The sequence below is a fragment of the Syngnathoides biaculeatus genome, chromosome 16, assembly GCF_019802595.1.
Source record: "Syngnathoides biaculeatus isolate LvHL_M chromosome 16, ASM1980259v1, whole genome shotgun sequence".
Lineage (NCBI taxonomy): Eukaryota > Metazoa > Chordata > Actinopteri > Syngnathiformes > Syngnathidae > Syngnathoides > Syngnathoides biaculeatus.
In genome coordinates, this window is record NC_084655.1 from 3899583 (window position 1) to 3918252 (window position 18670).

General features: G+C 41.2%; 1 protein-coding gene across 3 annotated transcripts in view; it reads right to left on the bottom strand.

Annotated features, from left to right (window-relative positions):
• The window catches only part of bcl2l12 (BCL2 like 12), a 30848-nt gene that overhangs the window by 2451 nt on the left and 9727 nt on the right, over positions 1-18670 (bottom strand). For all 3 annotated transcript variants that reach the window (XM_061845695.1, XM_061845697.1, XM_061845696.1), the window contains 5 exons: positions 17344-17566; positions 11692-11953; positions 11230-11337; positions 1039-1115; positions 559-822 (listed from right to left, as the gene is read on the bottom strand). In XM_061845695.1, coding sequence (XP_061701679.1) covers positions 559-822; positions 1039-1115; positions 11230-11337; positions 11692-11953; positions 17344-17566 — 934 coding nt within the window. The remainder of the gene's footprint in view (positions 1-558; positions 823-1038; positions 1116-11229; positions 11338-11691; positions 11954-17343; positions 17567-18670) is intronic.

The following is an 18670-nucleotide window of genomic DNA, read 5'->3' on the forward strand; positions in this document are numbered from 1 at the left end:
TGAAATGAAATATAACTTGTAAAGTGTTATATTAACATGATTATGCAAAAACTACTCAACCAACTTCTGTTGAGTCTGTCACATAGTGTATATGTATACTGTACACAAGGGCAAAATTAGAACTACCCCAGTTAAAGAAAGGAAAACCCACAATGATCACTGACTTAAAACTGTAAAAAAGTAATCATAAATAAAAATGAACTGCAAATAAAGAAAAAATTAAGTCATGAAAGATATTGTAACTGATGGTAGCTTTAATTTTATAATTGCTTGTACCATCTTTTGGGTAATCAAATGAAATTTGTACATCAATGAGGCACTGTCACCAGTTGTTGCGTCAAACTAATTGTGTGACTGCGTGTTTCAGCTACTTCAGATGTCAACAGGACTGAGATCAGGGCTCTTCAAAACAGTCCAATCATTCGTATAGTACTCATTTTTTTGCAATTTGCACAAAGCCTCAGTCACAACCCCCTGCAAAGAGCAGAGGATTACTTACCTAGTGGTTTGTTTATAGAGTATGACACGTATTTGATGATGAAGATCACAAGCACTTACCCATCCTCCTTGACTCTTTACCCAAGGGGCAAACGTCTCCATGTAGCACTCTGCATAGCCTTGGATGCGATGGACACCAGTAGCTGTCACTATCCGCCTTGAAACCTCCATGGAGACGGCCATGCGGCGTAAAGTTGGACTTGCTGTCGGCAGGTGGAGAGGGGCATCCGAAACCTGAGTTCTACTGACTGTGTCGAGGAGCCTGACAAAGGACGCATACGACATGCGAGACAAACTCGAGCGCAGAAATGGGTCCGCCTCGATCTGTACAAGATCGGAGGGAAAATGTATTGATCTTGAGAAAATTCTAGTAGATAAATAATGAGCAGCAATGGAGACTCGAGTTGCATGACGAGGAACACACCAGCAACAATTGTGTCCCGATATCAACTGGACTGTGAATTATGTGGTGCTGAATTATAGAAAATGCAGCTTTCCTCAAATGAACATTATAAAAATTAGATTACAATTTTTACTTACCTTATTATTGATAGACTCTGCTTCGGCAGACAGCACTTCAACAAGCCGTTGCACCACTAGCTCTTTGTCATCCACAACTTGAGGAAAAAGGTGAGGAATTTACGATCAATTGGTCATTTACTGAGTTAATCCAACACGATCCATAACCTGGCTAAAGTTTGAAATGATCTACTTTGACTTGATCAATACAGGTACATTACGCCTTGAGACAATAGAGACAAGTGGTAAAAGATATTTCCAGGAATAAATGGATTGTTAAGGCCCACTTCAAAACTTGCATTGCATTGTTTCTTAAGTTGAACATCTGGTCAGAGACCAGACCTTTGAGAATGTTTGCAAGAGGCACCAGGATATTTTTGGTTAGCAGAAAGTAATTCACTACCACAAACTTGAACTAAAAACCACTACAAAAACTCCTTGTGTATGGTGTTGCCCCACCAGATGTACTGCAGATGAAGAGTCTACAGCCTTTTAGAAACCGAGAGCTACTTCATGACTACAAATGTTTGATACATTTGTAATATCACAAAATGCTCAAATTACTTTCAGCTATGTTAGTGTCAAAAAGTACAGTAATTTTCAAAATAATAGCAGTCCAATGTGAATAAGACAATTAATCCATATTTTCAGTATAGTTTATATTGCTCCATGTCAAACAAGTCACCAGTGGGTGCAGAATATTCTTAGAAAACCAACAAGACCCAGCAGTCATGATATACACACTCTTAAAGTGGGACTGACATCCCTATAAACATTCTAACATAGATATTGTAATGAAAAATACATATTACAGTATTCACTTCAATGTCTATACAAAAAAAAAAAAAGTGAGTGGAGAGCGCGTCATCCATGCACAAAGTTGCGCAATTGAGTGTCCCTCGACATCCAAGTGGTCGCCATATTAGTCGCGTCATCTGTCCTTGACGTCATCGTCACTTCCGCCGTTGAAAACGCGCAGTGCCTGCTACTATGGAAGCCGAACAACAGAGATATTTACATTTTTCCGACGCCCCTTCTGACACTGAAGCTCTTTTCGAAAATAACAACACCATACAACCAAGTGAAGTTACCAGGGCAATATTACGCGATTGTTTCAAGCCCTCAGGGCAATATTACAGTATTGTTTCGAGCCATATTCAGATGATATCCGATCACGGCCAAACCGCATCGCGTCTGACCCACTCCAGAGGCGGAGATGAGCCATCGTGGCTCATCCCAGCTGGCCGGTGTGGCTTATAACAGAGCCGAGCGGTGCTGCTTTTAGGGGGGTGCTCGCAGTGGAGCCGGGGCGCTTTATGCGTGAGTAAGGCATTCTCGGATGGGTTCTCCAGAGCTGCCCCCGTTGCAAAGCCCGACGCGCAGCCTTCGCAGAAGCTGTGACCGCCGAACGCGCCGCCTCAGCCGGTGTGGCTGAGTTTCAGCGCCCGTGGTGGCATATAAGGAGGAGGTGGAGCCGAGCTATGTTGCTTTTAGGGGTATGTTCAAAGTCGCCGCAGTACGCGATGAACAGTATCGAGACATTGTTGGCTGGGGGGGATGCGCACATAGACACATTTCATACGCGGATCTTTTGCTACGTTATGAGAGAGACTGATTACGTGGTCCGCCCCAAACTATTTTTTTTTTTTTTTTTTGGAGCTGTTTACACACCTACCCGTTATTTGGAACCCACGAAGCTCTCGTCCTCTGCACCTGTGCAATCCATTTTTCACAACGAACAGGGTCTCTTTCAAACTTATGAAGGGTAGATCCATTCTCCCAAGTGTTCAAGCAATGTCCAGCAATGCAATCAGCCAGCATTTTGGCTAACACGAAGGACCAACGAGCTATCTTCCCGGAGGTAAAACTAATGGAAACAAACGAGTCCAATAGGGGGCGCCTCTGTCCTGTACGTCACTTCCTGCTTCTTCTCGTAAACAAATCCCTCGAGAGGATTTTCATGGCGGGAGTTACAAAAAGCTGTATACGTCAAAATCCTATTTTGTGGTGAAAAAACACATGGGACTCGCTCTTTTGCCTGCCAGCTCCATCCTCAGCACCCTTCCACCAATATACTCACTCTCTCGCCTCTGAACATGTCCAAACCATCGAAGTCTACTCTCTCGAATCTTGTCTCCAAAACATCCAATTTTGGCTGTCCCTCTAATGAGCTCATTTCTAATCCTATCCAACCTGCTCACTACAAGCGAGAACCTCAACAACTTTATTTCTGCTACTTCCAGTTCTGCTTCCTGTCGTTTCTTCAGTGCCACCGTCTCTAATCCGTACATCATGGACGGCCTCACCACTGTTTTGTAAACTTTGCCCTTCATCCTAGCAGAGACTCTTCTGTCACATAACACACCAGACACCTTCCGCCAGCTGTTCCAACCTGCTTGGACCCGTTTCTTCACTTCCTTACCACACTCATCGTTGCTCTGGATTGTTGACCCTAAATATTTGAAATCCTCCAACTTCACTATCTCTTCTCCCTATAGCCTCACTCTTCCCCCTCCACCTTTCTCATTCACGCACATATATTCTGTTTTACTTCAGCTAATCTTCATTCCTCTCCTTTCCAGTGCATGTCTCCATCTTTCCAATTGTTCCTCTGCATGCTCCCTGCTTTCACTGCATATCACAACATCATCTGCGAACATCAAGGTCCAAGGGGATTCCAGTCTAACCTCATCTGTCAGCCTATCCATTACCACTGCAAACAGGAAAGGGCTCAGAGCAGATGCAGTCCCACCTCCACCTTAAATTCTTCTGTCACACCTAAGGGACACCTCACCATTGTTCTGTTGCCATCATACATGTCCTGTACTATTTTAACATACTTCTCTGCCACACCAGACTTACGCATGCAGTACCACAGTTCCTCTCTTGGTACTCTATCATAGGCTTTCTCTAGATCCACCAAGACACAATGTAGCTCCTTCTGACCTTCTCTGTACTTTTCCACTAGCATCCTCAAGGCAAATAATGCATCTGTGGTACTCTTTCTAGGCATGAAACCATACTGTTGCTCACAGATACTTACTTCTGTCCCGAGTCTAGCCTCCACTACTCTTTCCCATAACTTCATTGTGTGGCTCATCAACTTTATTCTTCTATAATTCCCACAGCTCTGAACATTGCCTTTGTTCTTAAAAATGGGAACTACAACACTTTTCCTCCATTCTTCAGGCATCTTTTCGCCCGCTAGTATTCTGTTGAATAAGTTGATCAAAAACTCCACAGCCATCTCTCCAAATTGCTTCCATACCTCCACCGGTATGTCATCAGGACCGACTGCCTTTCCATTTTTCATTCCTTTGTAGTGCCTTTCTGACTTCCCCCTGATTAATCATTGCCACTTCCTGGTCCTTCACACTTGCCTCTTCAACTCTTCCTTCTCTCTCATTTTCTTCATTCATCAACTTCTCAAAGTATTCTTTCCCTCTATTTAGCACACTACTGGCACCAGTCAACACATTTCCATCTCTAACCTGAATGACCCTGACCTGCTGCACATCCTTCCCATATCTATCCCTCTGTCTGGCCAACCTGTAGAGATCCTTTTCTCCTTCTTTCGTGTCCAACCTGGTGTACATGTCTTCATATGCCTCTTATTTAGCCTTTGCCACCTCTACTTTTGCCCTACGTCGCATCTCGATGTACTCCTTTTGCCTCTCCTCAGTCCTCTAAGTGTCCCACTTCTTTTTCACCAATCTCTTTCCTTGTATGACTCCCTGTATTTTGGGGTTCCACCACCAAGTCTCCTTCTCCCTTCTCCTACCAAAAGACACACCAAGTACTCTCCTGCCTGTCTCTCTGATTACCTTGGCTGTCGTAGTCCAGTCTTCCGGGAGCTTCTGCTGTCCATTGAGAGCCTGTCTCACCATTTTCCGAAAGGCCACAAAACATTCTTCTTTTCTCATCTTCCACCACATGGTTCTCTGCTCTACCTTTGTCTTCTTAATCTTCCTACCCAGCACCAGAGTCATCCTACACACCACCATCCTGTGCTGTCGAGCTACACTCTCCCCTACCACTACTTTACAGTCAGTAATCTCGTTCAGATTACATCGTCTGCAGAAAATATAATCCACCTGCGTGCTTCTACCTCCGCTCTTGTAGGTCACTATATGTTCTTCCCTCTTCTGGAAATAAGTGTTCACTACAGCCATCTCTATCCTTTTTGCAAAGTCCACCACCATCTGTCCCTCAAAGTTCCTTTCCTGGATGCCTTACTTACCCATCACTTCTTCATTGCCCCCGTTTCCTTTACCAATATGTCCATTACAATCTGCACCAATCACAACTCTTTCATTCTCTGGGATGCTCAGAACTACTTCATCTAGTTCCTTCCAGAATTTCTCTTTAAACTCTCGGTCACATCCTACCTGTGGGCATAGTCGCTAATCACACTATACATAACACCCTCAATTTCAAATTTTCGTCTCATCACTCGATCTGATACTCTTTTCACCTCCAAGACATTCTTAGCCAGCTCTTCCTTTAAAATAACCCTTACTCCATTTCTCTTCCCATCTACTCCGTGGTAGAATAATTTAAACCCTGCTCCTAAACTTCTAGCCTTACTACCTTTCCACCTGCTCTCTTGGATGCACAGAATATCAACCTTTCTCCTAATTGACCCCTCCGTACAGGGCACTTAACCACGCCTCCTGAAGTGACGTCACGCCACGTGCGCTCACGTAAGACAAACAGTAAAAATGGCAAATACAATACAATACATTATGAACTGAGACAGACTCTATGCTTCTGATTTCATTCAAATCAACGATATATTATAGATTCTAAATACAATACATTCTTAACTGAGAGAGACGCCATGCTTCTGATTTCATTCAATCATTCACACGTAGCAATGTTATGCTAGCGGAGAACGTCTCATTTATACGAGACGTGTATTAAAAATCAAATTTAGGGCATATCTTCGTGCAAACACCGTCTGGTTAAGCTTCTGGCCGCGAGCCAGCAAGAAATTGATACGTTTGTGCAGTCCGATCATTGCTAAATATCGCTCAACAAAGAATAAGTGTGTCAATCATTCACACGTAGCAATGTTATGCTAGCGGAGAACGTCTCATTCATTTATACGAGACGTGTGTTAAAAATCAAATTTAGGGCATATCTTCGTGCAAACACAGTCTGGTTAAGCTTCTGTCCGCGAGCCAGCAAGAAATCAATACGTTTGTGCAGTCCGATCATCGCTAAATATCGCTCAACAAAGAATAAGTGTGTCAATCCTTCACACGCAGCAGTGTTATGCTAGCGAAGAACTTCGAATTCATTTATACGAGACATCTATTGAAAATCAAATATAGGGCATACCTTCGTGCAAACATATGTGTTCCGGTTGATATTAGTTGGATTTAGTTGATGATGCGGTCTTCCACAAAGTTTGATCCATCGAAGACATTTTTCGTACTGGGTCTTCGGTTTTGGAAAGGGTACGAATCGAACTCCACCAATTAGCCTTTCAGGATACCTGTCGTCACGATTACAAAGTCCGTGACTACACCTCTTAACCATATTTTTTGTTAAATAACCCAAATACGCGATAAAACGCTAACTAAACCTATACTGGACCATTCAATGTTGTCAGAGAAACGGCGGGAGCAAAAACAGGCTTTGGTCTATGCATATCTCTGGCCTCTGATTGGTCAGTGACGCGGATTGCGCAATATCCACGGAGGGGTCAATTATCATGTCAACCAACTCCTGAGCTTTTCCTGTCATAGTCCCAACATTCAAAGTCCCTACACTCAGTTGTAGGCTCTGTGCATTCCTCTTTTTCTTCTGACGATGGATCCGGTTTCCTCCTCTTCTTTGTCTTCGACTTTACAAGCTCAAAACTATTTTGTACAAACTTTTTTTTGTTTCCAGGATTTACCACTCCTTTGTCTCACTAAACTAATATTTAGTTGTATGAACAAAATTTTTTTTATAACCTCTTTACATCCTTTTGGGATGGAGTCAACCAACTTATTTTACCATTCAAGTGTTATTCCACTCCAAGATTCCTTAAAGGGCCACTGTCATGCCAATAAACATTCTCAGATATTGTAATGAAAAATACATCACATCATTCGCTTCAATGTCTGTACAAAAAAAAAAAAAAAATCAATATGAGCGGAGAGCGCGTCACCCTTGCACAAAGTTGCGCAAGTCTCACTCAACATCCAAATGGTAGCCATATTGCCTGCAACGTCATCAGCAGATGTCACACTGGGATGTTCGCCATTGAAAACACGTGGTGGCACCTGCTATGGGAGAGGGACAACAGAGATGCACAGATTTTTTCCAACACCCCTTCTAACAGAAGTTTTTTTTCAAAGAAGAGAACATCTCACAATTAAGTGAAGTGACCGGGGCAATTACTACCCTATCGTTTCGTGCCATATTTAGATGAGATGCAGATCACTTCTAACTAACAACAGACTCCCCTACAGTATGACCGTATGTAGCGTACTCAGCTGCGAGCGACAACGCCATAAAGCGCCCCGGCTTAGCGCAGCGATGAACCACCCCAGCTCTGCGGCACAATTAGCCACCCCGGCCAGAGCAGTGATTGGCGGACGCGGCCCCGAATCCGTGATCGGCAGATGCAGCGCCGACGCGCACATCGACACATTTAGCACCCCTGACCTACGTACGCAGGTCTTTTGGTAGGTTCTGAGAGAAGGATTATGTTCCCCCCTCCAACTATTATTTTTTTTTTAGTAGCTCTACACGCACCTGTCATTTGGAACCCACGAAGCTTTCGTCCTTTGCACCTGTGCAATCCATTTTTCAGGACAAACTGGGTCTTTTGGAAACATATGAAGAGCGGATGGATGGGTCCATTCCAGCGGCCTTTTTTTTTTAAATTAAAAACATACTAAAAATCATGCTTTTACTGTCAGTTGCCCTTTAACAACATTCCATAATTTATTTACACTTGTTGTTTTTGATTAAGATTGGGCTGGCCACGCCATAACATTAACTTTGTGAGTTTGAACTTCGCATGTTTACTAATGTGTTTGGTGTCATTGTCTTGTTTAACCATCTATTTCAAAGGCATGTCCTTTTCAGCATCTCAACAGTGTCTCACAAACTGTCTGTAGCCTATGGACCCCAAAAGAACAATTTTACTCTTATCAGGCCACAAAATATTCCTCCATTTCTCTTTAGGCCAGTTGATGTGATCTTTGGCAAATTGTAGCCAGTTCTGCACACACTCTTTTTTTTTTTGTGCGGGGGGATTCTTGTAAATAGATTACCGTAATTTCTCGAGTCCTGCGTCCAGAAGTATAATGTGCACCCCCAAAGTTGACTTAAAAAATAATAATAATAATAATCAGGAAAACAGGTCCACCAATGTACAATGCTGCTCCCCATATGCTCAAAATATTGGGAATTATCTGTATTTACATTTTGTTAAGTTTGTACTTGTACTGTTTTTCAAAAAACTCTCTCTATAACAATCATTAATAATAATCATTGTGCACGTGCTGATGTAATCTCGGGATAGGCCACCTATAACAATCATTAATAATAATCATTGTGCACGTGCTGATGTAATCTCGGGATAGGCCACAGGATACGCTTGTTCTGGTCCCTGTAATTGTCAGAACAGAATCCATCAACCAACTAAAATAAATACTCAATGATGGCATAACATTTTATTAATTCTGTTGATCACACATATTAGTAAGTACGTTTCTTTCGGCATGTCCCGTTAGGGTTCGCCACAGCGTGATAATGATCGTAAAATGCAAGCTCCCCGAGGAAGTCATCGAGTCATCGAGTTCAGGTTGGGGGCACACCTTCCCGTAACAAATATAAATGTGTTAGCATAAAACATCGACTATCATATCGAAATGTATACCTTTTTTTTTTTAACCACTCAATGTACCTGTACACAACTGTACAATGTGATTGTATTTTTTATTTTTCATCCATACCTAAATATAATGTGCTCTATTAACTTTTTGAAAATATTTTGGGAAAATTTTGCTCATTATTTGAGAAATTATGGTAGCTTCACACAGAAGGTCTTTTGCCGTCACAGTACTTACAGGTAACTCCAGACTGTCTTTCATTATCCTAGACCTGATCATTGCCTGAGCCTTTGCCATTTTGGTTATTCTGCAATCCATTTTGATGGTTGTCTTCCATTTTCTACCACGTGTCTCTTGTTTTGCTCTCCATTTTAAGGCATTAGAGCTCATTTTAGCAGAACAGCCGGTAATGTTTTGCACCTCTTTGTAAGGTTTCCTCTCTCAAATCAACCTTTTAATCAAAGTACACTGGTCTTCTGACCAATATGTTGAACGACCCATTTTCCTCAGGCTTTCAAGGAAAAATGCATGTTCAACAGGTGATGGCTTCATCTTTAAATAGGGGCCACCTGATTCACACGTGTTTTTAACAAAATTGATGACCTCACTGATTGAATGCCACACTGCTATTTTTTAACACCTTTCAACAAATTGCCCAATTGCACAACCTTAAGCGCGTGGATATTATGAATGTTGGGTCTTGTTGTTTTTCTGAAAATCTACTGCTTCTTCTGGTAACTTGTTTGGCATGTAGCAATTAAAAAAGAAAAAAAAGAAAATGTGGATTTATTTGGTTAGTTACATTGGACTGCGATTATTTTGAACACTGCTATGCCCCAATTAAATTTATCCTATTTTTTTGCTTTGGAAGAGAAACCAAAATGTCTATGGGGAAGTTAGAATAGGGCTAAAGCACAGTGAACAAAGTGGGTGTCCAGGATGGAAAGTGAAGAACAAGAAACTTCTTTGAGTGACCTCCGTAACAAGTAAAGGAATGGCATTCAGGACAAAGGACAAGGAACAACATAGCAACAAGAACAAAGAAAAAGAGACATTTCTGTTTATAGGAACTATTCCTTATAAGACAAAACTTAGTAGTGTTGCATAAACTGATGACGCCTAATTGGATGACAGGCTAAATGTTTAAGACAACCAGAACAGTCTATTTGTAATCACTTCTATGCCCAGAGAATGAAATGAGGTGAATGAATGAGAATATTCAGAGACATCGCTATGATCACTTCTACAACTTTCAACAATAGGCAGTTGCATTCTGCCTCCGGGCTACCGCTAACCTGAATTAAAAATGATGAATTGTTGTGTGGCCAGATATTCCCCAAAAGGTTAAAGCATTTTTGATGTCCTTCAGAAAACTGAAACATGATCTATTGGAATCTGTGGGTAAGGAGGTCAAATTGAGCGGCTCTCGTAAGGAGAAAAGCGCAAGATTCGTAGGAGTTGGAGTAGTCCTTTCGAAACGGGGAAAACTGAGAACCAAGACTCCATTAATGGGTTTCTGGACATTTTCTCACAGGTATGAATTCTTAAGTCTTTGTGTAATTTACCATGCTCCCCATTTCACTGTCAAAAGAGCATCCATCCATTTTCTGAGCTGCCTATCCTCATAAGGGTCGCTCGAGCCTATCCTAGCCATTATTGAGCAGGGGGCGATGCATACCCTGAACAGATAACAGTCGCGATTTTGTCTCCAATGAATGGATGTTTTGGGAATGTGGGGGAAACCAGAGTGCCTGGAGAGAACCCATGCAAGCATGGGGAGAACATGCGAACACCACACAGGTGGGGCTTGGATTTGAACCCCGGTCCTCAGAACTGTAAGGCTAACGCTCTGCAGCTGCGCCACCATGCTGCCTGTCAGAAGAACCAATCCCTCAAGGGTCATGTTAAACATCAAAATTTCAACCAAGTCCATTTTCAAATCACCACACTTATTGCAATGTAAATCGTGGCCACCATTCAGTCTCCCAGGCAATTTACCTTACGTACGTCATATTTTCAATTGATACATCACACATTCAAACTACATTGGTAAAGAACAAGGCTAAAATATTATTCAAGCCATTTAAACAGACTTATAAGGAGATCACTTGTGCTTTTCCCACCCGAACGTCATGGTAAGAAGGGCTAAGACCTCTGAACACAAGCCTGGGTAGCCAGTTAAATAAAAACCAAAAAACAATAAGTTGGCCAGAGCAAATCCAGTACTTTACGTACTCATGTGTTATAATGTGGACTAAGCCTGAAGAACAGGTTTTAACTCTATGATGAGCAGACCTGATTACTTGAGTAGTTGATTGTAATCACCTCATTATTTCCTTGTAGGGTTTATATGCATGTGTATACACAAGTGTAATACCTGAGGGCATTTGTGGGAGTGTAGGACTCTGTCTCTTTGTACTAGTAGACCTTTGAGCAATCTTTTCCAGCTTCTGCGCAACTTCATCATAGAATTCAGGAGAATGATCTATATTACAAAAAAACAACAAGTATACTACATGTCATTTTACAGACAACACGCTGCAAAGCTTTAGAATTTGTTTAACTTGCTATAGATGGTTAATAATAAAGAAATGGGCTGGTGCACTTTTTTGCTGCTTTTTAAATTGAACCCATATCTATGGTTGACAGAGACTTACTGTATGTCTAGAAAATACCAAAGGAGTTGGGGGGTGGGGGTAATGGGAGGGGGGGTGGTTTGTATTCAAAGATTATTGATAAATTAGAAATACATTGATTGACACTGTAGCCAACCTTCTAATTAATATGTTGTGGCTTGCCAAACTGGTTTGTTCAGTTAATTTGCAATTGAGGAGCTTACTTGGTGAAACAATTGATATGAGCTCAGCTGTTTTGTCGAATAGCAGCATGGAAGGCCTCTGAGGTTGAGAGCTCGGTCCCTCCTTCTTTTCTTTCTCCTCTTTTTCCTTCTCATTCTCTTTCTGTTTTTCTCGCTCCTTCTCTACTTTTATTTTGAAAAACTTGGATATTTTTTTTTTAATCTTCTTTTTGTTCAGTCTCTTGGTCTGTTTCTTTTCACCATCATCATCTTCGGAGGTAGAGGAGGGGGACAAAACATCTTCCTGCAGGAAAAGATTTTTCTGGTCAACATTTAGGTTGAGAGAATGTTGATCCATGCATTTCATGAGAACAGCACAATTACCATTACATAGTCAAAATATTCCTTTTTCATGACATTAACCATGCTCACAAATTAATTTAAATTTAATGCTGCTTTAATTATCATCTGAGGCTTGAAATGTCACACTGAAGTGAAATGACGACAATTTTGACCATAAAGTGAAATAAATAATGAATTATGGCTGCTGTATTCACTCATACAGAAGCTGATGATTTTCTGACTGCATAAATAATTTTCTTTGCAGCTCCATCTAATTGTTTGTCAAAGCCACATGGAAATAATGCCCTGATCAATCACCTTAGAGTTAGGTGGCTTTAGACTATATTATGTGATATATCTAAGTGGGTTTTCTCATTTCCAGTTAAATAAGATAAACAATGACAAAAACCTTAACAGAATGATCCTCTTTAAAAAATAATTAATTAGACGGTATCTTTGAACATGAGTGACTATTGACTGACCACAGCTTAAAATCTGTGGGAAATACACAAACTTCCCATTTATTACGCATATTACCATTCACCCGTGACCCTTGCAAGGATAAGCGGTTCAGAAAATGAATGGATGAATTATAGTTCACATTCCCAACTATCGACAAATTCGTCTTCAAAGAACCTAAGTGTAATGACTATGCCCTGCAGTTCATTTTCTAGACCTTGGATAGGGTCTTGTGTGCTGCTCTCCGTCCGCCACCACACCCTCCAGCAATCACCACTTCCTTCTCCCCGCAACTGTACCCAATCAGCACTCCTCATTACTCATATTTAAAGCCTTCCTGACACAGGGATCCTTCGACAGTACTCACACTCGTTCATGGTACACAGATCGACTCTTGAGGCTACTTTTCGTGTTTGTAAGTTGATTAACTGACTATCTGCACTTGTAGTTATCCTATTATATTCATCTCTGCTTCTAGTATTCCTTCTGTGTTTCCCATTTCAGTGCTCACTTCAACCACACCGTCAAGCCCGTCAACCTGCTCACGCTCCCGCCTCCTACCAGTTCTGTGCAAGCTAGTGCCACCGCTTGTGGTTGTTTGTAAACAGGCTCCCATTCTGTTGAACACAAGCGGAACAGAGCAACAAACTGCAACCTTTTAGGAGCCAAAGCACATACAGGTACTTTGCAACTGAAAAACCTCACGACACACAAACAAACAAAAATGTTACAAAAAGTAGGTGTATTAATTGCTGTATTACTCACATCTATTAGAAGACCATTAATTTGTTCTGCCAGTCACAATGGCTCACTGGCATAAACAGACGAACAAAGGGAGCACCTCTGCTCTCTAGCTGCCTCTTTGACTTTTCCCATCCCAAAAAATAAGGGTGTGGAAAATTACATCCGTGACTCCCTTGCCTCTGGACTCATTCATCCCTCTTCTTTGCCCCTGGGAGCCAGGCTATTTTTCATTGAAAAGAAACAATGTAATGAGCCATCCTGCAGTTCTGCTGTTGGAGCCTTGGTGGCACTTCGAACCCTGTCAGTTTTTCTCTCCCATCCCCCCTCTCTTTTTTCTACAAATGTATACCTGTCACTAATCAGCCATCTGTCCAAACTGCATAAGAGCCTGCCAGATCCCAGAAATTCTTGCTAGGGAATTGTAGCCTTTGCAGCAGTACCATGGTTCTTCAGTCTCCATGTAAACAAATTCTATTCCCCATATTCCTTACTGACCTCCATGTCTTTCCTTGTCCTCGATGTTCCCTGTCTTCCTTGAACCTATAATGACAAGCCTGCCACCTGCGCTTGTTACCACTGGCCACACAGTCCTTGCCTAAACAACCTGCCAGTGCGCCTCAAGGACCATCTACCATATTTTTCCGACAAGAAGCTGCTACTTTTGTCAGGAGTCATGAACCCTGCGACCTGTTTTCCGATGCGACTAAAATGTTTTTTTTTTGCTTGCTGCTATCATTAAACATACAACGAAAACTTGTTTGAACAAAATGCTTAAACATGGCCGTAATGCTGAAACATGGCCTTTCCCTATAAGGTTATGAGCATGCAAAGATGCCTCCTGTCCATAGAAGAAGAGGATGAATCTGTCTCCAGTGTCCACACAAAGTTAAATCTACCTCCAAGCGCGTAGAAAAAGATTAAGTTCCCTAGATCATGTATAAAAAGACAACAAAGAAGACAGTGATAGTTTTTGGCGTGCTGGAAGCAAAACGCAGCAGGACACGTACAAATGCAAAATATTTTATTAATATATTACATTTTAGTAGAATTAAGAGAATCCAAGAAAAAAAACATAGGGCACAGTTTTTAAGTTAAAAGCCATAAATCTGTCCATCCAAGAGGGAAATCTGGCAGCAAGGAAGCTTGGCCTCAACAAATCGATGTTGAGGCATTGGAGACGTTAGTGTTAGGCACTAATGCAGTGCCAAAAAACAAAGGCTTTCAGAGGTTATAAGATCAGATGGCCCAATCTTGAAAATAGTCTTGTCGACTGGGTGAACACAGAGAGAGCAGATGGCCGAGGTGTATCCTCCAAGCAGATCCAACAGAAAGCTGAAAATGACCAGCGTTCATTTCAAGGGTTCAAGATGGACCACCGTGGTGTTTTCATTTCATGAGACGAAAAGTTTTGTCCAGCAAGGCACGGACTACCTTTTGTCAACAATTCCCTCCTGACTCCAAAGAAAGAGTTGGGAATGTGAAATGAGATAAATGTGGATGAAGTGCCTTTAACATTCGACCTGCCTCTAGCTCGAACTGTGAACAAGACTGGAGCGTCATCTATTATGGTGATAACAACTGGCCTCGACAGAATGCACTTTACGTGTTTTGAGCTTGCACGACTTCTGGAAAAAAGCTTTAGTCAATGGTGATTTTTAAGCAGATCACTAGGTCACATAAAAAAACAACTCACAAAAGGCATAGTTGTTAAAGTTAAAAAAGGGTGGATGATGGCAAGCTTAGTGACTGACTGGGTGACGGAGTATTACAGTAAATGCCTGGGATGATTTTTTTCCACTGTAAAAAAGCGTTGCTTGCTTTGGAGAGTATAGGGGCCCACATAAAAAGATTTAGCAAAAACAGCCATGAAGAGCTCAAACTCCATAACAGCTGTGATTTCTGGCGGTACAACAAAGTTTTTGCAGCCATTGGAAATCAGTGTGAATTGTGCTTTTTAAGTGCCACTTCGAGGTGAGTGGGAGGCTTGGGTGAGAAGACTTTACAAAAACTGGTCACATGCAAAAACCATCCTGCCCTGAGGTATTTCAGTGGAGTAATGTGAAAGAATCTACTATCATCAACGGATTAAGAAAGCCTGGACTGCTACCAGAGGAGAACAAAATAACTTCAGCTGTAACGGTGCCTCGAGATGAAAATGGTGAGAGCGACAGAGACACCGAAATGCTGAGAGACACATTTTGAGGCTTTTCAACTCATACTGAAGATGACAATTCAGTGGTTTCAGTCAACAGGGCGACGAATAAAAGCAATGACTTTTGCACTGAGTTTGTACAGACTACAAGAATCTTGCCTAACTCTATTACGCCAAGCGTTTTAACCCTCGTTGGGCCCTATTTTTCAGTGCTTTTACCTTCAGCCTCTCCTTCCGCCCTGGTTCACATAACAGCAAGCCTCAGGCGCACTATCACCAGTATTTACCCCATTACAGCCTGGTAGAATCGGAACCCATCCTTCTTTCTTCCTGCGTCGAAGAGACCGGACATATCAAAATCTCGAGTCTGCTCTTCGCTGCATGGCAGCATGCAATCCTGCCTCCTGAAGCACCTTTCTCCCATGGGTGGAATACACCCACAACTCCCTCATCAGCACCCACTACTGGTAATGGTTTACTAACTACTCTGTTTCAGGAACATGAGCATACAATGCCGGTTCCCACAGTGAGGGAGCACCTTCGACGAGTCTAATCAGTTTAGAAGAACATCAGGGCTTCCCTAGCTCTTTCTGACAAAAGAAATAAGTGGCTACCAGATCTTCATTGTTCGCCAATGCCAGTATATAAGATGGGTCAGATGGTTAGGCTCTCCTCCTATGACCTCCTTCTCCAAAACGAATCCTGTAAGATTACTCTGTACTACTATGGTCACTTTGGGGGGTGAGGCTACAGCTGTGCCACCGTTCCACCAACATAATGATTATTTCAATAAAATACAAATATGAGCGTTCATCTGAGATGATGCGCTGTGGCAACCCCTAACGGGACAAGCTGAAAGAAGTACATACATATAACAAATTCTATTACGATTAAAAATGTGAATGGCAGTCAAGTTACGTGTTAATTCAGTCACACACATTTGAAAAGTGGAGAGGTGTGGTCAGTTATGCTCGCAGACAAAAAGTTAGTAGGGGTGTGGTCCACCAGTCATGCCCGCAGATAAAGTTGCGGGTGTGAATCTCAAGACCTTAAAATAACTTATTGGATTAATATAAAATAACTGTAAATTAAAAATAAAATAAACAAATACATAACTAAAAAAGAAAAAAAAATTAAACTCAGAAATGATCCTTTCCAATTTCAATTTATCTTAGTGGAACATGATATAAAATGGTATTTAAAATTCTTCATCAGTAAAAATTCTTGATCTGATAAACTTCATCTGAAGAAAATTTAAATGTACTGCCGTACCAAAGAATAAAACACGAATGGTCTATACCCGCAATGTTTTAAAAATGTTTAGAAAAAATTTAGTTCAACATAATCGGCGTTAGCGGTGTTAGTGGCAACAAGCTAGCAAAACATTGTCACAAACATTCCTGTCAGCAAACCTGATTGATTGTTATAATCTAGCGTAATTCATGGCGGTATCAATCCATTGATGAAAGCTAGCAGTAGATTATCTATATCTTCCTAAAGCATGTAGAGGGGAAAAGTTTTCAACTTCAAGATAACGCATGCCACGGGAAGATGACTGTTCGCATTTAGATATATGGACATGCTAGTCTAACGTTAGAACTTAGATCAAGTCAAAGTAAATCATAATCTCATACTTTTTATAGTTAGATACTGAAACATTACCTGTGTTATATCCCATAAATGTTTTCAATGTAACTCAAGAGGTGCCCAGATTTTGTCATAAACCCAAATTTCTGGTAGTATACACAGGGAGTCCAGCCACTAATCTATTTTCCGGGTTTGGTCACATGATGTTCACAATGCGTGAGCAAGTGTAAAGCCAAGTAAAGAAGGTATGCTTGCATCAGGAAAGGCATCCAGCATAAAAAGTGACCGATACACATGGAAAAACAATTCAATGTGGCAACCCGAGATGGGAAAACCTGAAAGAAATATTTTTTTTCTGCATTCTGTTTGCGTCTCATCTGATGTATGGAAACATTGAATTACTCGCTTACCTCTGAAAGCTCTCTGAGGTTTGGTGGTCTGGGCTTGCTGTCGTTTTCTAAAGATCCTTTTGTGTCTTTCACAGAAGAACGCGCAGAAGAGCGCACAGTATTACGCCGGGGAAGCTGCTTCAGGAAGTCCTTAAATCCAGTCTTCTTCTCATCTCCTGAGCTTTGCTCTTCGGCCTGAGAATCCCACCCATCTTTTACTTTTGGTTCTGGCCTGACACTACCACTGTGAATGAGGAACAGTGTACACAGTATTAAAACAGCATGACTGGGATGGCACATTCATTCTGTAAAACCTTTTCATAATTTCTATATATGGTACAAAACCTCATGCCCATACACAGTATATTTTGTCACTAAAGGACAAAACTGCTTGCAAAAGTGGAAAGAATGCGGACTGCATGATTTGTGTTTGTTTATTCATCTGTTCATTATTAGCAGGCTACTATAATATCTTTGATGAGATAAACTAACATTTCGATTCTCGGGGGTGGACAGTCATGTGGAAATATGCTGTCAGTTCAAATTCTTACTAAGACTTTACAACAATAAATGAACCGTGAAAGTTTGAGGAATATTTTTAGAAAATTCTAACATGCAGAATCATGACAAAAAGTGTGTACCAAGCGATATAATCTGTGAAATTATCTGACTATCTTGGAGCATTTCAAATTTTATTATCACGGCCATTTTCCACCCGGTATCATCTCTCTTTTTTTTAATACAACTATAACTTGTGAAGTTCACTGGAAAGCTGGAAAACGTTTGACATTTTGTTGAAAACAAATACCAATCTTTCAGCGATATAGGAGAATAATCACATACAGTACAACCAGAACATTACATAGTCTATTCACGGACTTCAGTTTTTATTTTTCTTTATTTCTTCTCTGACTCCTTTCTGTTGTCTGGAAATTTCATCCCTATATTTAGGGTTTCGTCATGAGAAAAATCACTGCGTGAACCTCTCTTCCCTCTGCACTGTGTACATGTGAATGTACGGCATGCTATATGAATGTGCACGAACGCACACAATAGGTACATCTTCTGTGTCCTCTTCTGTGCCCTTCTTGGATGCTATTATTCCTTTATCCACTTTTGTGACTGAAACATTTATTTTATGGTCACATTTTTCTTAAATTAAAACACAATACAAAGTACTGTAAACAAACTAGGAAGAAACAACCTGGTTTTATACAAAATAACTGTACATTGAAACAAACCAGTTACAACCAAAATTGCATACCTGAACTGTTTCTTTAAAGTGGGATTGACCCAGTGAGTCATATAACGAAAAATTACCAGTTAGTGTCTGTGAGTAGAAATTATT